This window comes from Vidua chalybeata, chromosome 5 (assembly GCF_026979565.1).
Source record: "Vidua chalybeata isolate OUT-0048 chromosome 5, bVidCha1 merged haplotype, whole genome shotgun sequence".
Taxonomy (NCBI): domain Eukaryota; kingdom Metazoa; phylum Chordata; class Aves; order Passeriformes; family Viduidae; genus Vidua; species Vidua chalybeata.
This window is the reverse complement of record NC_071534.1, coordinates 23,282,556-23,307,745: the sequence shown is the minus strand read 5'-3', so window position 1 is coordinate 23,307,745 and position 25,190 is coordinate 23,282,556. Positions and strand designations below refer to the sequence as shown.

At 38.8% G+C, this 25,190-nt stretch overlaps 1 protein-coding gene across 1 annotated transcript in view; it reads right to left on the bottom strand.

Moving 5' to 3' along the window:
* The window catches only part of APPL2 (adaptor protein, phosphotyrosine interacting with PH domain and leucine zipper 2), a 33,662-nt gene that overhangs the window by 5,375 nt on the left and 3,097 nt on the right, over window positions 1-25,190 (bottom strand). Inside the window, exons 2-14 of the mRNA XM_053942268.1 lie at window positions 23,266-23,364; window positions 13,184-13,243; window positions 12,589-12,660; window positions 10,687-10,774; window positions 8,526-8,567; window positions 8,350-8,408; window positions 7,243-7,389; window positions 5,011-5,093; window positions 2,205-2,363; window positions 1,007-1,195; window positions 646-688; window positions 511-567; window positions 308-396 (exon numbers count right to left, since the gene is read on the bottom strand). Of these exons, the coding sequence (XP_053798243.1) occupies window positions 308-396; window positions 511-567; window positions 646-688; window positions 1,007-1,195; window positions 2,205-2,363; window positions 5,011-5,093; window positions 7,243-7,389; window positions 8,350-8,408; window positions 8,526-8,567; window positions 10,687-10,774; window positions 12,589-12,660; window positions 13,184-13,243; window positions 23,266-23,364 (1,187 nt within the window). The remainder of the gene's footprint in view (window positions 1-307; window positions 397-510; window positions 568-645; window positions 689-1,006; window positions 1,196-2,204; window positions 2,364-5,010; window positions 5,094-7,242; window positions 7,390-8,349; window positions 8,409-8,525; window positions 8,568-10,686; window positions 10,775-12,588; window positions 12,661-13,183; window positions 13,244-23,265; window positions 23,365-25,190) is intronic.

Here is a 25,190-nt window from a genome sequence, read left to right as displayed (position 1 = left end):
ATTTTCCTATTTACCTGTTACTGAGAACTAAAATAAAATATTTTTTTTAACCCAGTATTATTTAGGACAAAACTAAACATTGGTATATTAAACCTGAATGTAGATCAACTCTGAGCCTGGGCTGACTTTCAGCAATAGGTGCCCGTTTGTCTCCCTGCCTGTCCATATTCACAGCTGCATTACCAGCAGAGACCTGGACTTGTGTCTACACTTCTCAGTGACAACCCCAAAATCTTCTTAAGACCCCACAGCCCCAGGCTCAATACAACTGCACACAGTCCCTGCTCCATGCAAGAAAGAATGTTACCGGGCGTGCTGAACTTCATGTTTTTTTCCCAAGCTGGTAATGGGAGTCACTGCTTGCAGGGCTGTCTGATTTAATTTGATTGCAGCTGCCTAAGAAAACAAGACAAAACAGCTCTTTTAGACATGTAGTTTACCTTATCATGTTGAAGAATAATGGGAGAGCAAGTTGAAAGAATGGTCTGAAAGATGGAAACAAGCTCTCACCTCTGGATTGTCAGTGAGATAGATCTGTCTGGAGATGTTGTTGATGGCACATATCCACTGGAAGGGAAAAATGAAATTGAGGTCTTCAAGCTCACTTGTATGCAAGAATAATAACTTAAAAGAAAATAGTTTTACCTCCTCGTATTCTTTCTTGCTTTCTGCTTGAAGGGTTATACCCCTAAAATATAAACACAGTGTATAAGTGCTAACAGTGGACATCAGGACTGTTTGACTGCAGTGCTTATAGTAATACCACCATGCTTTACATCTATTAACTACCACAGGAACAAGAGTCATGAATAAGCTGCAGCTAAAAGACACCACATGTGCCATTCAGGCACTTGTGGAGGAGGTTTGGAAGGAATATGCTTTTAATTTGGAAACACCCTTCTGGAAACCCAGAAAAGCTTACTACTACACCAAGCAAGTTTTACAGGAAAGAGCATCTGAAGGGGTAGGTGTGACTGGGTGTCCTCAAACAAAACCTGTCTCATACGCTTTGCCTGTAGGAGTGGTGATCTGAAAGCAGTATCTTCTGTCTTCACAGTCCACAGCCATAACAGAGCAGTTATCCAGATCCTGAATCAATCCTCCAGCTACTGCTCCCCTTGGCTGACACATCAAGTTGCCACCTTGAGTGAAGAAATAGAGTCTTTCCCAAGTTGTAGTCACCAGACCTGTTTTACTGATGAGACAATGCAGTGATAGAGACTCATTACTCTTTAGAAGTAACAGGTATGAAACTGCAAAGACATCCTGATGCTAATCAGAACTTTATGTTCACCCTGGCATTTTTTTTAATGATGGGTCTCTGTTAAGAAGAAAAAGCAACACCTGTTCCTAACAGAAACTAATCCTTAATGAAAGCTGATAAATTAATTCCAAACATCCAAGTTAAAAATCGTATCTTCTAGCTAAGAATGAAAGAGTATTGAGTAACTGACATGAAATACTATGAGCAGTTTCAGCACAAGGAATTATAATATAAAAATGTATCTACTGCAGTAGTATCTCAGAGTCCATCTCTTTCTTAGCTATAGAGTCCTATTATAGTGTAATGCAGCTTTTGGAATAGTAAGAGAAATTACTAGATGTACACTCGCAAAGAAAAAAATTACTGGATAAACAAAATAATAAACTGATATTTAATCAATCACATAAATAGGGTTATTATATGCTACCAATATACCTAACATCTGTGGAAGTTTATGGAAAATTTTATGTGTAAAATCTGCAGAGATAATTCTACATATGATACATATTCAAAGTTACAAACTTGCATTGTCCATAAAGCCTTTATTTATGTAAAAGAGGTCATTTATGAAAACATGCACTAACTACAAAATATAGCTACTTTTGTAAACACCATGTCTCCTTTAAGATCTGGGAACAATCTGAACCCAGTCTCATCAGCTTCTAAGTTTTAGAAGCATTTGAATGCAGGAAATTTTTCCTGTAGGTATGTTCAATCAGAAGCAAAATTCTGTTTTCAGAAAAATAGTCTCAAATGCCTTTAATTTGGTTAAAGCTTCAAAAACACATTTCCAAAGATGACAGAGGAACTCAGAGGATGAAAAGTAGAGCTACCAAACTGATTTAAGGCTCTCAAACATCAGTACATGAGGAGTCCTTATGACTCTCCCCCGAAAAATGTAGCCACTAAACAAACCAGCAGATAACAACAAAGTTCTTACTTTCTAAGATTAAGGTAGCCAGCCTTCTGGATGAGATTTCTATTGATGGCAGGTGAAGTTACATCAGAATCTGGTGTGTAAACAGATTCATTAACTGCAATTAAATCCTGCTGGGATATTCTCATTTTTTCAGCTTCAGCATCCAGCTCTCCCTGTATGCTGGAAAAAAACAAAACCAAAACAAACAAAAAAACAAAACAAAAAAACACCAAAACAAAACAAAAACAAAAAAAAAAAACAAACCCAAAAAAAAAAAAAAAAAAAAAAAAAAAAAAACAAAAACAAAACCCCCAAAGCCATCATTAGCCATTTATACCAGGTAACATCTGTAAGCCAAAATGAACAAAAATACCATCTGAGATTACCTTGGAGAGTAGTGCAAAGATGAAATTTGTTTTTCAAATAGACTTTATAGGAAATACTGTTTTGTGATACCGAAATGAGCACATGAGAAATGTTGGGACTTGTTGAGAAAGAAGAGTTAAGTTTATTTTTTGAGAGACAGCTTTTAAAAGTAACGCTTCTATGAATTTACACTGCTGAACACATACAGACAATGCCCTAGTATAATGGCATAGTTCAGAGCAGGCTGTACTAGAGGATCTCTTGGCTTTCTCAGAACTTTGTCTAATGCCTCCAAGGCTGTAACACACAGGAATTCCTGCCTTGACACCAACTATTAACTGGTCATGGATTTTCATTAATTCAGAACAATACAGCAGCAAAACCTATAGCTCAAGTCTCACTTTAGTTTTAATTTTTTGCTTATAATACTGTGTTCTGCTTTGGTGTGATGCCAAAAACATCAGATCTGAATTAAATTAGACCACATTTGCAAGCTAATGCCTTTCCACTCCATCACTGAATGTCAAAATAAGAATTATTTAAATTCCATTTTTAAATGCAATGGAACTATGCTGTTAGTTTTCATCTCAGTGTTATTTCAATCAATCTTTTGATCTGTCATTTTTGTTGCACCACAAAATGCTTCTGACAAAATCTCCCTGGCACCTTAATGGTTTCTGAGGCTGTATTCCTCTTCCTAAGATGTGCTTCTCCCATCTCCAAGGCAGGAGGAAAAGTGCTGACAATTCTGAAGTTATATGCATTTGTGTCAATTAGGCCAAGTGGTCACTGATAATGTGTTGGTGTAGATATCTCCTGTGTTTTTACACCATTAGCAATATTCACTGTATAAATGAAAATGCTTTTAAATACCACTGAAATTCTGTAGCTGCACAATAGGTCACATAAGCGTGTTGTTCCAAAAAATAAATACGACAAGTGAAAAGCTTTTAGCTTGACTAGCAAGCAGATCTGACTCACTGAGGCCTTGTGATCCCCAGCACTAAGGAAGGAGTGGGCAGCACAGTTTTCAGTGTCTGTGCAAACTGAAGTCATGAAACCCTGTCCTGTGTCAGTAAATCTGTGCAGCACAGTGCCATTCAGAATTCTACAAGCTTCTCTTTTGGTTTTTCCACAGACATCACACTCTTTTACTAGTTACATTTGAGTTGGACTTCCAAGCTTTACTGTGTGACAGACTTTAAACACAAAAACCAGACTCAGCAAAATAATTGAGCAGCCCATTTTTGTTTCCATTTACTACTGTACATTGTCCAGAACTCAAATTCATCTGACTGTGGAAAACAAGGGCTTATTCTATGGTGAGGATCCAATGGCAGGATCCTCCCTGTGCCTGTAAGACACAAGTAAGATGCTCCAGACTTATTAAACAAAAGACACTATTTCAATGGCATTTAAAATCTGTACAGTCCTCCAGTCTGTACAAATGATGTGTAGACTGTGTAGAGGGATTTATTTCCCAAGTGAGTGTGCAAAAATATATAAATATAAAAGTAGAGAGAATAAAGAATAATTTAGTGAAATAATCTACCGTAAAGAGCACTTGTTTGTAGCATGGTTCTCAAATTAACAAGTATGCATTATTTAAAATGGCACTAGAGTGAGAATAAGTAATGATTTGGCTACAGCTTGATATGAAAGGAATGAAGGATTAAAGTCAAGGACTCAGCTGGGCCTATATTCTCTTTATGGTCCATTCCAATCCCTTAACATTTTATCATTCTATGAATAATATTCTATTATGCTTACATTTCAAGTGTAAAGTTTACATTTACAGGTACTTAATTATAAAGAAATTCTTCACTACAAGTAGAGGATGTGGAGGGGAGGTGTAAGAAAAATTATCACATAATTAGGAGTACAAAAGCAGTTTATTGAAATTTAAAACTTAGTCAAAATACGTTGAACTCAGTGGATTAATACAGTCTACACTGGATGCAATGTATATGTTCCCTAGGGTAAAGAGTTTTGTTTGCCTTGTGTAGCTACACCATCAAACACTTTAGGCCCTAAATCCTTATTTGAGAGGTTAATGGGTTATTGTTGCTGTATTATTACAGAAGACCTTGTAAATATAAATGCCTGTACTTCAGAAAGCACGTTAAGTTTATTATATTAACACTGTTAACCAGTTTCTAGCCCAAACTCCATGCTTTCCTGTTCATGAAGAGACACAGGGGTGTAAGAAAGCATGTGAACACTTTACAGTATATGGCTTCTGACTATACTGTAAAAATACTCTCTTTTGTGTACAGACAGCATTTTCTTTTCCATGTACAAACATTTCCTTTCTATCTGTTGCTTCAACAAACTATGCCCAACAATGCAATGTAAGCATGAAAGAAAGAAAAAGAGGCACTCTCTGGTATGTGCTGAAGGTTAGAGCGCTACTGCTCGGACTCCAATGGAATGACAAAAGCAAACAAAAGCACTAGGTTACCTCTGAACCATGTCTGAAACAGATGACAAAAAGCTGTCCATCCTTTTGGAAAACATCTCTGCTCCTTTCTTAAAGAAGTTGATCTGAAAAATACCAAGAAAAAGGGCACTGAAGGTTCTCTTGGCTTTGGCAGACAAGTAGCAGATTGTGGGAGTGTTAACAGTGCTCCCATTATGACTGCAACTTTTGGCGGGTGATCAAACACATGGGCAAAACAGCTGCGTTGCCTTTCTTGCTACTTCCCACTTTTGCAACTCTCCACCCTTTCACACACAGATAAGCTGCTGGCTGCTGACAGGTAGGTTTCCCAAGAACTTGCCAAATGACTCAAATAAGGGAACAGGTAGCTTCTCCCACACTAGCATTGGGCAGGGCTGGGGGTCATGGTGTCAGGATGTATGCAATGCCACCCTATCAAAGGGAATGGGACACAAATCATCCATCAGATTTAGCAGTCCAACCTGAACTACCAACTCCAGCATGTAAATTTTCAAAGTGCTGTAACAAAGTCAGTCAGGAAAGTGTTGCTGTGCTTGCAGAATCCTTCAGGGCAATTGGTTGTATCAACTACAGTTTTACCATGGGTTTTGTTCTACTGAAGGAGCTAAAAAAAAAAGCTACTAGGGCCAAAGTACACATTATGGGAAAAAAGATTAATTCTCTTAGCTGGTATGGCTCAGCAGGCACACGACATAGTAAAGCACTTGGTGTAGACTTGATCTTGTATTATCTGCTGCAGGGCACAGTCATCATTAGAGCCTACTAGCAACTGCATGAAACATGGATACAGACAGGATGTGTGTGCAATTAATTAAACACATAAAAATCAGTGATCTACTCTGGGAAGAGATGTAAAAGAAATTCTTGGATGTTAAGCAATTTATTAGTTATTTCATCCACTTTTACTTGTGATTGCACTCCCTTTTTCTAACCTTGGGACCTAGGATTCCCAAGATTCAGATTTCTGCAACCATGTCATAGACCAGAGCCTCCCTTTACAAAGGAGAGAAAGAATGCCCTCCTAAAGAATGATTCACCTATTCTATTTCTGAAGCCTGCTTCAGGAGGAAAGAGCTGTAAATTCCACTGATGATAAATGTTGATGCCAGTTTTCAGTCAAGTGAACCCTCTATTATCCATTGCTTCTTCCAAAATTTCCTTTTGACCTGCTCATTGGTTGGAAATGTGAAACTGAAGACACGTGTTTGAGTAATTAATTAAGAAAATACGTATTTGTGCTGAAAGGCAGTTCACAGTATTTAAGCATCAACTGGATTCTGGTTATTCAGTCATTCCCATGACAACCTGAGACTTCCCTGTATAAAGCACTGAGATAAGGCAGTTTTGCCAGATGAAGTACAGGGAAAGAAAGTTCTGTTTGGCTTCCAGTAAAGGAAACCAGTCCAGTTCTTTCACTTAGGATAATTACAGCAGAGAAGCAGTGTGAACTCCCGTGGTGGCTAAAGTGACTGAATCCTCATTTACTACCTATTTTAAATGAGGCACATGGACTGCAAAGGACAAGATGATGTAGATGATGATGAGCCACACTACAACCTCAAACAGAGCATCACATCCACTTTTCCTCTTTTCATAGCCCAATTCTCATTTTCCAGACACTTTCTTTCATCAAAATCAAAGACCCTTAAAATGGGTGATAGTGAGAATCAAGTGCTGTGATAATACTGGTTTGTTGATCCTCCTGATATCCTGGAGGGTCAGACTACCAGACTTGAGAATGTTCTATCAAATTGCTGTTAGAATAAAAATTAGAAAAAGGATTTTTCCAGCCTTATGCTCAATCCTCTCTACTGTTCTGTCCTTCCAGCTCTCCAGAGCATGCTCTGTTCCTCATCGTGCACACTCCTCATCAGTATGCTGAACATTATGTGCCAGGAAGGGAACTGCTACATAGGAGAGTTTGTGCAGGCTGAGTAAACAGTGGAAGTAAATGCTACTGCATTTAGCTCAGCTGTGAAAAAACTAACCCTAGGCTGATTTTGCATATAAGTGCATTGGATTTTCTTTTCATTAGTGTCTTTCCTGAATCTCTAAACATTCAACTATCTGCCACAAACAAAATCTGTTGTTAGAATCTAGGCAAGCTGAATGCAAATTGTTTCTCCCCCACCCTCACTGTAACTTGTCAGGTCTCAAAATAAATCCAGAACCACAAGGTTTTACCTTTCCCAGGAACATGTCTAAGTGATACAGACACTTTACTGTCAATACCTGTCCTCGTGTATATCCTAGCATAGGTTCCATCATAGCCACTCTCTTCCTGTACTGCAGAGCATTCAGGGCACAGTAATATTGCAAGGATGAAAGGTGCTGCTTTCTTCTTGCATTTGCCACTTCTTTTGCCACTTCTGCCTTAAGCTGATCAAAAAATGATAGAGAGGTTGACAGAGTGTTATTGTGTATATGGATGTATTTACTGATCATCTTCAAGTTATTTTAAAATCACTCTCATTACAGAACTTCTCCAGGTTAAAATGAAGGATGAGAAACAAACAAAGCAAATCGAAAACCCAAAGCAAGTACTTCAAGCCCTTCTCTGTCATGATCCTTAAGCATTTGGGGAGTCCCTGTGACTACAAACTATGTAACTACTACCACTAAAAATCTGGATCAGATCTCTGTGCAAGAAATTTATTTGCAGCTGAGATCACAAAACAAGTCTGCAAGCGCAGAACATAGAGGTGAATAATTCACAGTATGCTATATCACATTGTGCTCTGTAAGGCATTTCCTTTCAAGAACCATCCTGTAGAACAGATTCACTCTCAGGACAAGGCCAGCCATATACTTTTTGACAAAGGGATGTATTTTCAGTCCAGTGGGCAAAGAAGGAGGAATGTAGAGCAATCCCACCAAAGAGAGTTATGTGCATTGTTAAGTGGAATGACAGGCCATATAGAGTAATTGCACAGGAAGGTACATGCGAAGAAATGCAGTGCTTTAGGAACAGCAGACACAAGGCTTCATGGCAGCTCACAATTAATTGTGCTCAGTGATACTGCATCACCACCTCAGCTGTACAACACTAGGCCTATACAAAGCTATTTATAGTCACTTGGATTACCTCTATCTGAAAAGCTTCCATGGATCTGAAGGGCTCTAGTTGAGCACAATATTTCATCACTTGCCTAACTTGGAGAAAACAGGTGTAAGTGCTGAGTTGATGTTTAAAAGCTTTGTGTCTGCTTAGAAAAGAAATCACAAGTATTCTTGAGCTATTGTGAATTTAAGCAATGAACTCTCCAAAGTTCACAATGAACAAGGATGCAGACAGAATGGCTGATGAAAACATTCTATTTTCCCTTTCACATTTTTTACCTTTTCATTTTCTTTCCTTTTCGGTAACCTGCTATACTTTGCCATGGACACGTCATGTTCTGTAGACAAGGAATATTATTTTTTTTTAAGAAATGTGATGTGTATGTGCACAGATTACACATGTCTTCTTTGCTCTAACAGCTGCATATGAATAGAAACAAAAAAGGGACACATACCATTGCTAGCAAGGCCAAAGAGATCCTTCAGTGTGCTTACTTCTGGAAAAGAGAAATCAAATATTCAAAGTAAAACCAGTTGTTAACACTTTGTTCAACTGAGACCATTTATGGCATATTTACTGCCCAAGTCACTCCAGCCCTTCCACAGCAGAGATGTATACATTGTGCTTATCTTGAAAATGCTAAACCAGATCAGCTGCTAGAGAAATGAAAAGGTGGATAGCTAATTAAGGGTGGAGTGAGTTTATTTTATTGAGCAAGCTGTCACTCTGAGAAAGATGCCTTATCTGCCCATGTCATTTCTCCAAAGAAGCACCATTTCAGTATGTTTGTTCTGACAAAAGGCCCACCACTATCATACAAGATCAGCCGTTCTGAACAACCTGACAGTGCTTATGTGATACTGAGAAATTTAAGACCCACAGATGTATGAACTAAAGCCTTTTTCCTGTACATGAACCTCCCTCACTGTGGAACACATTTGCTAAGCTGCTCTGTGAAAAGAAATCCTTATCTAACACACTTGACTGCTGGGTATGATGCTTGCATTACAAACACTGGCCATGAGATTCTGATACAGGTAGGGAGAAGACAGACTAAACAGGCAATGTAACTTCACAAGTGTTGGGCACAAGCTACTCTTAGTGCCCCCACCAACATATGCTGGCAAAAACTCTCTCAAAAAGCTACAAAGAAAGCACATTTACATGAACAGACATTATGCAACTGTGAAAATACCAAGGGGAAATTGTAGGATGTCATCATGGTCTCTGATTATTTTTAACATCCCACTCATTAATCAGTTTCACTCCACCTTTTTTCCCCCAGAATGCTTCATTATGAGTCAGATGCAGAAAGACAGAAGATTTTTCCATTTGTAACTGACTTGTATTTAGAGGTTTCTTCAATATTCAATGTGTAGATGTAACAGGATCAAAAGTAAAAACAGTAACACAGTTATTCTTCCTTGCTTCCTTGTTTAAACCCTCTATGAAATTCCAGCGTGGCTAGGTCTCTACTAAAAATGCTGTTCTACAGAGTGCATCAGAAAAAATGATGGATAGAATTAAAAAAAAAAACCATTGACATCCAAGGAAGTTGAAGAAATTTTCATTTTTTGTCATACAGCAGTTGACGCTTTGGTTGCAGGCTTCATATGCATTTTCGTATCTTTTTTAATGAACAAGAGAGAAAAATCCATAAATATGGAAAAAGAATTACTATCTCGGGGGCCACATGAAAAAGGTGAGGAAGTGTTTATATCATTAACATCTTACCATCCAAATTCTGCTTTATATTTGACAGTGTATGATAAACAATGTATTGTTAGCATAGACACCTGCATGTCCTCACAATTTCCAATCAGATCCTATAAGGAAGTTAAACCAGCCGCTATTTTGCTGTAGTCATTTTGTCTCACATCAAAATGATGTTTATAAGAAGAACATAAGTGGGACTGTGACAACTGAAATGAGCAGTGGGTTTAAAAAAAAAGAAAGAAAGAAAGAAAGAAAGAAATGCTGCTGCAAAAACTCTCATTTCTGTTGCATAAGTAGGTAAGACTGTCCTTGACCTTGAATATGAGCTTTTTTCTTTTGTAATTGCATCAAATGTTTTTGTTACTGCCTTGCTGTTTAAGTAATGAAATCCCAAATTCGTGAAATCAGGTAACTTGCATGGAACTACCTTTGCATGGCAAGGATTTAAAGAGGACTGATTCCTTAAAAAGGAGGGAATATACTCTTCTCTTTAGTTAAAACAACATTCTTGCTTGTGTTTGTTAAACAGCCCCAAACTCCTGAAGTGGAATAAACTGTTTGCAAGCCCAATTCACTGCTAAATTTCCCTTCTGGCAATTTAACTTCAGTGACATCAGTGAAATTACACTGGTATAAAAGCACAGTGACCCAACAAAGAACAAAGCTGTGTATTTTTAAATTTGCACCATATGGTGCATAAAATGTTACGTGGTGAACTTGAACTGGTTTTGTCTGAGTAAGAGCATGCACCTGTCAATGAAATTCTGTAGCAGAAAAAAACCCCACAAACTTTTCTGTGAATCATTGAAGAACAAATTAATACATGGCATTACATCTCAGTTTATGATGAAATAAACAAGGAGCATATAAGGAAAATTGAAGCTTAGAATAAAATTTACCTGTGAGATCTTTTTCTCGAAATTGTATTATTGGGAGAACCATTGTATCTGCAAGCTGTTTTGCCAGTTCAGAATGAAGAATATTGAGCTGAAACAGAGAATTATTCTAAGACACGATGTAAATAAAAAACCCAGACCACAGAGAACATCCCAACACACCATCCATTTGTGTCCAGTGGATATAATGTACTTCAATGCTTGAAATATACTTCTCAAGGTATCTGAGACAGATGGGGATGTCTCCCTAAATGCTTCATTCCTGCCTGGTACTTCCTAAGGATCCAAAACTTCTCAGTTCCCACATAACAGATTAGGGCAGTTCACTTGACCATTAATTCTAATGCTTAACTCAATAGTATTTAAATGGTAATTATCCTTTATTAACCTGTTTTTGTTAACTCTTAATGCCATGGAGTTAGAGTCCCACCACCACAGTGGAAGACACAAGGAAGTGTCTTTCCTTGAACAAGGGCTAACTAGGACACAATCACAACAGGTGGCAACTGCAACAAAAGGTCCCATTCAAATATTTTACCATCATAGCAGTTCCCCACTCCCTGTTTTTGTGTTTCTAAACTTCAGCATACAGCTGTTTTAAAGCTCCTGTGTGGCACCATTTAGAATGAAGGCAGGCAAGGCTCTCATGTCAACAGTGGCGTGCTAAGAATGTGAGATGGGAGCAGGTAGGACAGCTGGAGCATCAGGAGGGTGCCACATGTGGAGGTGACATCCTGCCAGTTTGCTGACAGTGTCCTGGATACCTCCAGGCAGCCTCATGCAGGTAAGGATAAATTGAGGATTTCCCATGAGACAATAAATTCAATACTGATAGAACAGACAACTGAAACAGGCACAAGGGGAAGTTAACACACAGAGAAGGAGGCCAAGGAATCAAGCAAGTTCTTGTGAGGGAAAATGTGACTGAGAACTGAGCAGAGGCTTTCAGCTTTCTGTCCCCAAATGGCACCATTCTCTTGAACCTGGGAAGGAGAAAGTTCTTGTTTTGATCTATTTGGAGTTCACATAAGCAATTACATGACTTGTGATAACAAATGCTCCTTTCTAGTATCCCGAGAACACACCTGCAGCAAGAAAAGCCTAAAAAAAACCCTTTGGGATTCCTCTCACTACATCCTTAGTGTTATCCATGGGCTCTAAAATTTTTTACTTACTTTTTGTCCCACAACCCTCTCTCCTCTCCCTAACAGCAGTACAGCCTTTTGCCTTCTTAATCAAAGTTGGAAGTAGGCCAAAAAGAACAGACTTTTCTGATGGCACAGCACTGCTCATAGCAGAGAGAGTGATTTGACAAATGAAACCTAAGCAAGGACCTAGATACCAAGGCCATATCGAAATGTTATAGGGGTAGGTCTAACAAAAGCATTTACAAACACTCCCAGTACATTGCAGAAACGTCCAGGGCGTGGGGGTATTCACTGCACACAGATTCACTGTCTTCACCACACAGTACTGCAGCCTTCCCTAGACATCTCTAGATTCTGAATGATCTCACAGCAACTAAACTGCAACTTGACCAATTCACAGCTGCCCTGCATCCATACCTGGCAAGTTTTGGCTCAAACTGCAGTGTTTAAAGCTTAAAAATGTGACATTTTAATAGGGAATTATATAAAAGGATGACACGTCCTGTTTTAGTCTCTCTTTAAGTTCCCTTAGGAAATTCAACCTTGCTCTGAATATAGAATATGGGATGAAGCCACAGAAACAGCTCTAACCATTATGGAAGGGTGGTATCAAACTTCTTTATCCAGAATTAAATTAATCTAAAACTCAGGCACAATCTAGCCTTCAGTGGGAAGGCTCTGAATCATAAGGAGAGACCCAAAGAAAAAACACTAATATTCTGTATTGTAAAAAGAGAGTATTAGCAATTCAAATTACCTCATCCACAACTTTTGAAAAATAATGGAGGGTGGATATCACTTCTTCATCTCCTTTACCTAAGGCAAAATGCTGGAAATAGAAACACACATTTGGTCCATAAATCAATAAAGATACATATAAAATACAATGTATGTTTTACTACAAATCTAATGAATATTTCTACAAAATGCAACAAATGATAAAAATAAATGTATAAACAGATAAAAATAAATGTATAAACTCATTAATATATATTCTTTTACCCCGCTCTTCTTGTGATAAATGAATGGATTCTGGACAACACTTAATTCTTATTATACTCATTTTAAAGTCATAGAACTGGAACAAACTGACTTGTATCTTCATAAATTTATTAACTCAGATTCCGTACCTTTTTGTTTTTTTTTTTTTTTTTTTTAATCTGGTTATTTTCTTATTGTAAGATACTCAGAAATGACCCAACTCCCTTGAACATGCTGGGGAAATTCTTAACTTCCTTCACATGAAACCAAGTAAAGCAAATGCCCTGAGCACTTCCAGAAAACAGTTTACAGACTTCTTCACAAGTGTTGAGGCAGAAAAGAAATGAAAGTCATGTCAAAGCTGAACGTACCTGCTTTTCATAGGCAAGGAGCTGCTTCGAAAGCTGTTGTGTGGCAAGACACATTTCATTCTACAAACAAAAATGACATGTTAATAGAAATAATGAAAAGTCCCCAGTGCTGCTTTTACCACTGCTTTGTTACCAGCCTCTTGACTGAACCTGAACCTACTTACAACCCAACTTTACACAAACATTCAGCTGTGTGCAAACAGCTAGTCTCAAAATACCAATGTCCTGCTTTCAGTTAGGATAGAGTTAATTTCTTCTCAGCAGCTGTTACAGTGCTGTGTTTTGGATTCAGAGTAAGAATGGTGCTGAAAACACACTGATGTTTTGAATTTTTGTGAAATTGTGTTTATCCTAAGTAAAGGATTTTTTTCCTTGTCTCAGCTCAGCCAGTGAGAGGGCACACAAAAGAAACTGGGAGGGAGCACAGCTGGGACAGATGACCCAAAAGGATATTCCACACCATGAAACATCATGCCCAGTAAATAAACTGGGGCAAGTACCCTAAAGGGAGGCCAGTCTGGGTTCAGGAGGGGAGCTCTGCCATCAGTTAGTTGGTGTTGAACAATTACAACGTGCATATTTTTTTTCATTACCATTATTATAATTTACCATTATTATTGTATTTTACTTTATTTTCAATTATTAAACTTCTTTTATCTCAAAATACAAGTTTTATTTTGATTCTTCTCCCCATTCGACTGGGGTGAGAGGAACAGAATTGGGTTGAGCAAGCCCCACAAATGGAGTTGGCAGAACTTCCAGCTGGGCTTAAACCATGACAACAGAGAAGCAGCAGTAAGAGGTACATACTTCACAGCTACAGTTTAACTACTTTGAATAGAGCTAAGATTTGGGGGTTTGGTTTTAGCCTTGGGTTTCCCCCCATCACAAGAATATAACAAAACTAGAACAACCTCGAATACGTAGGTTGCCATAGCAGCATAAGAATGTTTCATACTGGTTAATCATCTCCCCCCCAAAACCTACATCAATAAAGTGAACTAGAAGATGTACCTCCATAATGCATTCATGCTCAGGAATGCTTACAATGTACCAATGTAATTACAGCACTTTAAGTGGCTACAGGAGCACAAACCAGCACATCTCTCTTCTCCTAAAAATACACATACACTTAAGATGTGCTTACACCAGGTAAGATTTGTAGGGAAGGTATATAATTTTACTTGACAGCTGGAAAAACCAGACAAGCACTTGGATATGTCAATCTTTAATCAATGTATTCCTAACACTAGCGTATTAAATGCTCTGTCCCTGATTTGTTAACAAGGACTCACAACAATAATGAAAGAAAAAAGGGAAGGGTGTAACTGACATCTGTCTTAACCCCTATCAGATCCTTCTCGTCCTCAGAAATGCAGAGAACTAGTAACATTAAATTTAATTTTAAACCATAACAAACTATTCCTGTCTCCAAATATATAAGGCCACAGAGAGTTTGTAAAACTAGAAGCAGATCTCTGAACTGCTTTAACAGAACCCTTTATACTAGGGCTGATACAGAAAACCATTAAAACTGGGACAGAGCTTGTCTTCTCTCTTATTGTCCCTTGTCATCCTGAGCAAGCAGAGCCCAGCACAGTGAACTATCTGGGCCAGAGACACTGAAAAACCCTTTGCTTTGGCCTGCTGCCACCTGTGACATACTGCATTACAGCCTGCTGCTCCTGCTCTGCCTGGGCACAGCAGAACAGGGGTTCATAGGGCAGCAGGGTCCAACATTCAACCAGTTTTAGTGTGTGCTCAAGTGCTCAGGGGAAAAGCCAACAAAGCCAAACCAAACCAGCCACAGCCTAGGTACCAGCTGCTGTATGTGAACAGAGGACAGAAAAAGCTGAATGAGGTAATTTTGACCATCTTAAAACACCACGGTGATAACACTCCCAGGCAGGAGGAGATGGTACAGCATGCACACCCCATGACTATTCTCACCTCATAGTGACGGATTAGTCCTGTTTCTTGTCCCAGCCCAATTAGTAATAAGCACTACACTTTCACACAACAATAATGCCAATGATTCCTGTAATATTTGCAGGTTGGTTATGCAGATTACATAGTTTTTAATGAAAAAGCTTTACACAAACACTTGGTATTTAAGTATTTCCCAAGATAGAGGACGGAAAAGGATGTTCTGCCTTATAATAAAAAACAAACTCTGTTAAGGGCTCAGGCATGGATAGGAATGAGCTTTAATTATCTGCCTCAAGCAGTAAGAACACCAGAGAGACTTTGCCACCATCAAAGTGGGAGCTAGCAAGCAGTGAGTTTATGACAGGGAGGACAGGACACCCTGCAAGTATACAGAAGACATTACAAGGGTTTGTTTGTACGCATGTGGGAGGAAATTAAGATTACAAAAAGAAGCAGAGGTTCTCAGACCTGGCATCTTTTTCATAAATGCAATCTCAAAAACCGTTTTCTTGCAGTTCTTACCCAGCTCTAAGTCCTCACACAGTGACTGTGATGCCACCTCTAAGTTGTACAGCTGGATCAGGGTGAGAGAAATCTTTTGAAATAAACCAAGTATCAGAAACATGCCTCTTTTCCCCGTTTGCTTCCATTTACTTATTCCTGCCAAGTCTGCAGTTTTGTGCTCTGCTCTGAATCTGGAAAATACCTGCTTCTGGTTTAAATCTGCTAACACTAAAAGAAGCTTCAGAATAATGGGCTGATAAAAACAAACAAACAAACAAAATCCCCAACTGCAAAAAAACCCTGGCCAAAGACACCCTGTCCTTTTCTGTTCGCCATCCACAAAGCTTCTACCAGTTTGGTTTTTAGACTCAACCCTCGATTTCCTCACTTAATAATCAAAGGCCATCACTACTCATCTGTGTGGGGCAGTTTGAAGATGGGCAGTGTAAAGAGGTAGGTGGAATAAGCATCTTCCAGGGATCACCACTCCCCAGAAGTGGTCTCCAGTATGTGACAGGATAATGGGAGAATACGGAAACCATGAGGATCTCAAAGGGGTGTAAATGAACAACATCTTATAAATACACAACCAGGTGACAACAGTTAATTACAGACCCTAAGCAGACATTCATAGCCTACTACTCCAGATACAGAATAAATTGAGAGGTATGCCTGACATAAAACTTACTTTGGGATTTCAGGCTGATTTGGGGACAACAGTTCCATGTATTACTCACAACGCACTGCTGCCAGCTGGTGACATTTTTCATTTACTGGCTCAGTTCTTTGTGTCAGAACACCACAAACTTGTTACTCAATCTCTACCCACGTGGAAAAGTTAATCCTGGGTCCTTCATCCTCCCTCCTAATACCTGCCAGACTTCTTCCCATTAGAGGTACAAAACCATTCATTGTATCATTTGGGAAAAAAAAAAAACCCAAACAAAAATCAAAACTAAACAGATACACACCCAAAAACTGTAAACCAATCAAGTTAAGCTGGCAAGCTGAAACATACTCCATTGCATAAGGAACAGGAAACAAGCAAAGTGCTCTGCTGACCTAGTGGTAATACTGTATTGCTAAACACACTAATCTGGGAAAGTGTGGTTTAATCCTCCTCCCATTTCTTCCTAATCAGCCTTTTCCCCTCCCCCTGCCCTGCTGCCATTCAGTTCCAAGACTCAGAAGTTATTTGCATTGCTTCAGTTGACAGATCCACTAAATCCAGGCAAATTACTTTAACAGGTTTTAATCTATTTCCAAGGCATTTTCCCATGGATACATCAACACTGATTTCCTTTGTCCTGAAGTGACTGCAATGCAATACACCACAGCAAAAGGAAAACTACAATACATGCCTGACTCCACATCTCTTCCACATTATCTTGACATTTCAGAATTCATCAGGCATTTATGGAGTGGGACAGCTATCAATGAGATGATATATCAAGCAAAAACTCAAAAAAATCCTGAACAGAAATTGAAGCCTTCTAAATAAAGGCAAACTTAACCAGTAATGGGCCTTGCAAATACATTCATTTGCACTAGATGATTTTACCTAATGGGGAAGACATCTCTGCAGCATTAAAGTAAAAAAAGTGTACCAGAAGGAAGAAAAAAACATATGTAAATAAGTATAATTAAATCAGTAGTGATTAAAGATGTGCTGACTTTTTTCCCCTTTTCTCTAACCCTGGCTTGCATGATAACCCTAGGAACAGATTTTTGTAAGTCCAGTTCAAATGGCTAAGGCAATGGAAGTGGGTCTTGATTCTAGCATTAATCTACCAGAAATTAAAAACAGCTAGTTTAAAAAATATTGGGTAATTTTCAATTTACTTCAATACCTGACCGAGCCTTCAAACAAGTCAGTGGGGGAAAAAAAAAGTCTGTCTTACTTTCTGAGCCAGTGCCCAGGGTAAAGATATGTGGTTAATTCCACCTTCTTCATTATCACATTTATTCACTAAGCTGTTCATATCATCAGAAAAGACTGATTTTTCTATAACCTCTGTAATAAAATATCTGTGCCATTTACATTTTCCCAGTGAGACAGTCCATCCATTTTTAGGATCTCTGTATTTTTCCAAAATAAACTCTGAGGACTAATCTGCTGAAATCCAAAGATATTTCTGTAGACAGTTGTCTAACAGACTACAGATTTGAGGGCATGTAAAGGATTAAGTCGAGCTATAAATTAACATCTAAAGACACAGAACTACTCCAGCACACCCAGTTCCAATCCCAATATAATGAAGCTCTCTGCAAAGCAACTTTCCTACTCCAGCTACAGTTGGCATTTTTAAAACTACAAGTAACTATGACACAGAACTGCCAAAAGCTGCTTCATATAAACAAGCAAGACACTGGTAAAGGTATTTATCCATGCACTCTGTATGTGCAGAATGACACATAATAAATTTTGGCTTACATCTGGGAAAACTTAATGCCTCATCAAAGAGAAAAAAGACCCAGGTATGTGGTTGAAGTGGAAGACCTGGGAGGTAGCTGCAGCCTGTCCACCCCTTCAGAACTAGGCAACGCATTTACTTTCAAAATCAGGCACAGCACAGAAGGAACTGGGTCTTGATACAAAAGTTTTATGCAGCTCCATTTACATATGCTTATCTTCCTACAAAACAGAATTATCCAGCAATCTAGTAAATGGCACAGTCCTACAGGCTTAGGTTTGCATATTAAATGGCTTGGAAACGTGAACCCAGGATTGCAGAAGCTAAGCCTCAGCAGGGTGCTCAGGCTGCACAGCACTTTACAAGATCAGGCTAACATATGGCTTGCCCCGGTGCTGACTCACAGCATGGCATCCCATCCTAACAAATGGGAATAGCTCAGCAAAGGATCATCCAATAGCTCCAAGGAATAGAAGCCACCAGTCAAAGCTCTGCTGAGAAACACGAGAAGCAGCTACAATAGGATGGTTAGCTCAGTACAGAAAAAAACCTCTTCTGTCAAAGCAGTTACTGTCAGCAGGGTATCCATACATTTGTACTGCCTCAGATCCCCAGATCCTCCTTAGCACAATGTTAACCTGCTTCCAGGCATGGTGACAACTCTGACTTTATAGGCAGCACTAAACCCAACTCCCATTCCTTTGTAAATACATTAGTTCTCATGTGGTAATCTTTTGCTTATCTCTGTCAGCAACATATGGTGAATATGCCTCAGGAAGGTAAGAGGTATGATGCAAACTTACGAGTATGGAATAATAATACACACAGTATTTCACAGAAGTCAGTGAAATTTACAGTGAAAGTCAACTGTAATTTATTGCAAATGTTTGTCCCATTCTAATAATCTGTTGAAGCTTCTCTATGTTGAACTAAAAGTTTATAAAATGCTAACAATTTTTAGTTGAGGAACTTTTAGGAAAACATTTTAGGAAACAAAAAGGTCTTATAATTTGAAAATGCAACACAATTGTTCCCTTAGATGTGAAAAGAAAGCAATTAAAAAAAAGCTGTATCAGTGCTTACTTGCTAAATAAACAAGAACTCTCAGCACTTGGGGTTAGCTATGCAACATAAAAATATGAAAGTACATGCATAGCCTAAAGAGCCTGACACCCAGCTACTGAGTTACAGCCTCCTGAATGCAATACACAGGAAAATTAAACAAGCAGCACTGTTGGAAAATGCAGACATGAGGAATCATGAATTTGCAGAGAGAAGTAATGCTTATGAAGCACTACCTAAAATAGCTTGACAGACTCAAGCTCTCCTGACCCCCAGGTACTGTGGTACGAATAAACCAAGACTATTCCATAATTGTCAAAAGTTCCTCTAAGAGTCTCGGCATAAAAAGGCAGTGAGACACAGAGGTTGCTGCTGCTTTGCCTGTGTGCCTCAGGAATCACAAGACAACTGCTCACAGACACAGAGATGCTGAACAAGATCATGCTTCACAATTCCCATGCTGTTCCTTCTCCAGATATACTGATAAAGATAACATGTGTTTCTTTTTACTCCTCTTCTGACATCACTGCCTCTGTATCTAGACAGGTTTGTCAGAACTCATGAGATGGAATCTCTATACAATGACAAAATAGTGCATCTTATTCTCCTCTCACCTGCTCAACTGTTTATCCCTTCTAATAGTCAGTAGAGACACAAGAGTCTCCTAAGTTTCCTAGGAAAACTTTTGCTTCAAGTGAAGATTCCCAGCTCAGCCATTTCTAGCGCATGATGGAGAACTGGAAATCATAGTAGAGCTCTGAAAACAATTTATTTTGACAGTGGTCAGGAAGGTAAACTGGGCACACTTTGCTCATACACCATTGCAAGAACCTCAGCATTGTAAATTAAGTAAATTAAATTTTCTAACATCCTTGCTTGCTGCTGCATTATAATATTGCTCAGGTAATAAAACATCCAGACTGACAAACACAACAGTCACAGAAATCAGCAGTAACGCCAGATGCAACATCAGGGCTTGCATGCAAGAAGGAAGCACTAGGGGAATAAACTCTGTAAGGAAGATTTCCTGTAAAAGACCACTAATGTGGTAACTATTTCAGGGTACTGCAGCACAGCTGGGAGATCTACAGCAGGGAGTATAATATGTACTCACACAGGTGTGGTTTATTTATGAATATAAAAAATGCTTCACTGTGCTTCACTACATTTAATCACACTGGTTTGCCAGATCAACCAAACCTCACTCCTCCAGTGCTACTTTTGGGTTCTGTGACTTCTCCTTAATCAGGGCATTAGGGCAACCTCACTCCTCTAGTGCCACTTTTGGGTCCTGTGACTTCTCCTTAATCAGGGCATCACACACTGCATCTGCCTTGTAGCATCACAGCCTCTCTTGCACTAAAGAGCTCCATGTACAGAAGAGTCACCACCTGATCCCATCTGGTGTGGGTGCACAGGGAGGTGACAGCAATGTCCTCATCCTGCAGGGCAATCAGAGGCTTGTAAAGCACCGAGGGCCTTGCAGCCAAGGCAATCTGCTATCCATGCATCACCCAGCTGCAGCCCAGGCAGCAGAGCCACTGCTGCACAGCATGCTGCACATCCCTCCTTACACTCTTTTTAAAGTCCTGCTTGAATACATCTAAATCTGAAAAGATGTTTTAAAGGATTTCTATTTTGCTAAATGTTTTTTAAAAAATATGGGCAAGTATTTTTTTTTCACACTCCTTTCAAATGCACTGATCCAAGTGCTTAAAGCAGTTTGAGCTGTCACTTTACAAATTTAGTGTGGCTCTCCACACAGAGCAGTGTTTTGACACAGCTATAGACAGCTATATGCATTTATCCTCACAGTTAATTACCAGCATGCAGTTGGTACTAATTGCTACTCCCCTGAGACTTTGCACTGAATCCCTTCAACTACTGTTATTCTATCACAAGCCACTGTGGTTTGAATTACATAAAAATTTGAGTTTTCATCACCAAACTTCCAGTAAGCTAGCACAAAATAATCTCGAAAACATGGTTAAGACATCTGGGAAATCTTAAAGTTCAGAAAAAACTATAGAAGAAAGCAAAATTAACATTTTTTTAAACTGTTGTGTTTTGAGGAGGCATAAACCCTGAATTTTCAGTACTGGTACAGTACTGGTCAACCAGAACTGGTTTATTATCAGTTTATCAGTATCAATTATCAGTACTGGTACAACCACTGGTACAACCCACTGATGCTTTTTCTGACTGCCTTAACTGTAATCCCAGTCATTTTATGGCCATTGCTTTAAAGTAGGTCAACTGTAATTCTTATCTTACAGATACAGAAATCAGAGCAGGAGATGACAATGACTTTGCAAAGAGAAAATTTGACTTTGCAGAGACAAAATTTAAGTCGGGAAAATAAAAAGGCAAAATCAGAAAGTGGCTTCTCAATACTCTCAGCTTTTACAGGGTTAGTAACACATCCTAATATGCTGCTATTGAGTGTTGATGTGTGATTACACATCAACAAAAGTGCTTTTTCTCCCAAGTTGAGATTAGGCAGCCAAGAAATACCACACACGTTTTTTTTAACTGTCCATAACTAACTTTATGTTTAGTAGGCAATTCAGCATTACCCTTCTATTTATACATCTCAAAACTGCATCAAACTCTACAGACCTATTTCAAAGAATATATCCAATATTCACAAGCGACGGCACATTTACTTCAAACTAAAGCAGTGTTCAAGAAAGAAGTGGTGAAAAAGTGCTGGAAAATGAAGTATACTCAGTAGTACTGCAAAATATTGATGGGTAAATATACTGAGACAATGACAAGAAAAAGGAAATGTAATTGTGGTGAAACAGAAATGGAGAAGGCTAAAAACCAAGATGAAAAGGAAGAAGCAAAGAAAAGCAGAAAAAGCATTTTTTTTTCTTGAATCACATAAAGCAACCACTTCCTAAAATGCCATCAGCAGCAGAAAGGGACATGCAGCCTTCAAGCTGGACATTAAAAATCAGATTTATCTCCTGATTCCCTTCTTTGTCCATTTCAAACCTACCAAGTCTTTGCTGTCAGATTCCTACCACACACTCTTTGTTACTCTTAAAGCACAGTGACTCTACCAAAATGCCTATCCCTGACTTTCAGTCACATTTCCTGTCACCTCTTGAGCCTTTGGCCATGCCCTGCATCATTTCCTATGTACCTAAGCTGTGCTGCAAGCCTCTGGCTGCTCTACATTTGCACAACATCGTGAAGATTCTGAAGCTCTCCAAATATGGATCTTCCAGGTGGAGGCAGCCAGATCCTGGGCAAATGGTTCTTCCATGACAAACTATCAGTCACCCAAAGAGCAATCCCACCAAATGTACATGTACTTGCTTATAGCTGAGCTGATTTCTAATAATGCAGGGATCAGGCACTCCTCAGGGAAATTCAAAATACCCCTGAGCTCTTAATCTCTCAGTGTACTCTGATTTACTGGTTTAAGAACAGAAAAGTTGTTTCTAGAGAACTCAGGAATTTAAACTTCATAAATACTTGCAAAACTTCCATGAGACACTGTGTATGTCTTTAAAGACCCAGATATGGCATTTTGAAACACCTAATTTTATGCACATGGGAATCAGCTTCACTGAAAATCACTCAGATTTACATTTTCCAAAGCATTGGATATAATTTCTCTTACAGGTTTTACTTTCAAAGGGATTTAGTCATCAAGGTCATGTAAACATTCTAGAAAATGTTTTTTTTTCTGCTCCTACTTGTTTTTTTCACATCTACTGTAGACACTTGACTTTAGTATGACCCAAAGTGCACATCTGCTCTGTAATCAATGGACACGGGCAGTTCCCTCCATGAGGTGAGTCACAGCATCAAAGTTAGGTGCCTAAAGTCAGTGTGCAGACCTGGGAATTGTGTCTACATTTTGGCAAGCAATTTTGTCAAGGCTGGCCTCTCAATGTACCACAAGGTAAGGACACAGTACAGTTTTATCTTGATTAATTGTTTGGAGACAAAGTAAATAACTTTTTTTTTTTTAATGAATACTACTTTTCTGAGCATCAAGGCAGGAAGAGGTTGAGCTATCAGATGAAAAATACCCACAACTGCTCTTAAACCACAGAAGGTACATATACTTAGCAATTCTAATGTAAATAACAGCATCATAATAGCAATTTATCTTCTACTCCACATTGAACAAAAGAAATACAAATGAAAAATTACCTGAGCACCATAGACTCGTTGCATTGCCTGAAGCAACTGGTTTGTGTATTCTGTAAGGGTTCCTGCATCTTCTTCAAAGACACTGAGCAAAGAACGAGTCTTCAATAAAAGAAAAAAAAAACAAACAGTTTTCAGTCTTGAGTGGAAATATTAAAAAGAGTCAAAAAAGTAAAAAGTAAAAAAAAATCAGAAATAATATGTCCTTGACTTGCACAATTCTGTTTATTCAGAATCTCTAAACATGTGGAAATAGGTTCTTTTATTATGGATAAGTAAACTGAGGCACAAAGAGGCAAACTATTAAAATACTACAGCAACATCCCAAGTCCCAGGCTCTTGCTCCTACTAATAGATAGTCCTTCCAACATAATTAGGAATGTAAAAAAACCTGAGTATCTTCCTGCTTATGACAGTAACTCAAACCATGTTAAGGACTGGGAGTCAAACACCACTGCTTGCTCACTTTACTTCTCCAGTGTCAGACTGCATTGAAAGCACCCTTTCCACTGAGATAATTTACACTCTGTTATTCACTCCCCACTGTCTCGAGCAACTCTTAAGGGGCCACGGCCAAAGCGAGCTGATGTCACTGGACCAAACAACTGAGTGTTCATCTCCAAGAGGCACACACCCACTCAGAGATACCCTGTACTTTCTTCACTCTGCTAACTCATCCTTGTCAGCAAGCAGGAAGGGGAAGGAAGAACTTGCGTTATCTTAAAGACACAAATTCCCCCGGTTTGTTCAGGTGGAATCATCAGGAATAAAGAATTATGTTGCTGACACAGCTCTCAAGATGGGAAAGAAAAGATATTTCAGAATAATGCTGAGCTCCAGAATTTGCTAGATCTTTACAATAATTAAAGAGGAAAGACTGTCCCTTTAACAAACTCATGATCCACACTTAGTCTTAGCTTTGATAAATCCAATCTATTTGAGGCTAACTGGAAATGTCTCTCCATCTGTACAGCTAACCCATATGACATTAATGAGCTTCATCTGCTTACATGAGGGGCATACATAAACTCCAGTATGTTCATAGACATGTCAGTCCTGTAAAAGAGCAAGTCCTTTATGTATAAATCCTGCTCTTACAGGAATCTCTAATGTACCTGAAGTATCCAGGTTGAAATTTGGGGAATTTATTTTCAAAGGTTTAAGATACTCCACTGTTTTAACAGAAGGCACACGCATTTTCCAAGGCATTTTTTCTTCTCTGCAAAACTCTCTGCCCAGACTTTCTTGGCCCTGGAAAACTCAACACCAGCATCCTTCAAGAATCCTGGCCTATGATTAACTATCATTTCACTTCTGCTGAGAAGTAGCCAAGCCAGAAACTACTGCTGCTCAGTGGTTAGAATACATGACCTGGGAATCAGTCTTTGGGTTCTCTTCAGAACCTTCTTCCTCTGAGTAGCTTTAAAAGCTCTCAACAGTTCACTTGAGCTGCTACAACACCTCCCACCTGGGAGATGCGGGCAGTTTGGGAAGCTAGTTTGAGATCCTAGCACGTAAGGGAATATTGTTTTCAAATAAAGTCAACATAAAAACCAGAGAATGGAGAGAAGTCCAAGTCAATGAAATTGATACCAGGAACCCAAATGTTTAAAGCACCTTTGTACAGAACTTCCCTGTAAGGACAGTGATTTTGGGAATTATCCATATTAACATATTATTTCAGTAACTGCAAACATATTGATTTTCAAAAATATCTAGTTTCAAATGCTTTATCTTCAACGATGTAAAGCAAAATAATATCAACAAACTATTTTGTATCTATACAGTACTCAATTTGTGTTACAATGGCACCTGTTTTGTGCTACAATGGCACATGAAAAGTACAGGGTACAAAGATGGTTTAAAAAAAATCTGGGGAAAGCAAACATTATAAAACTTGACGCAATGCTTATCAAGCCTAATCTCAA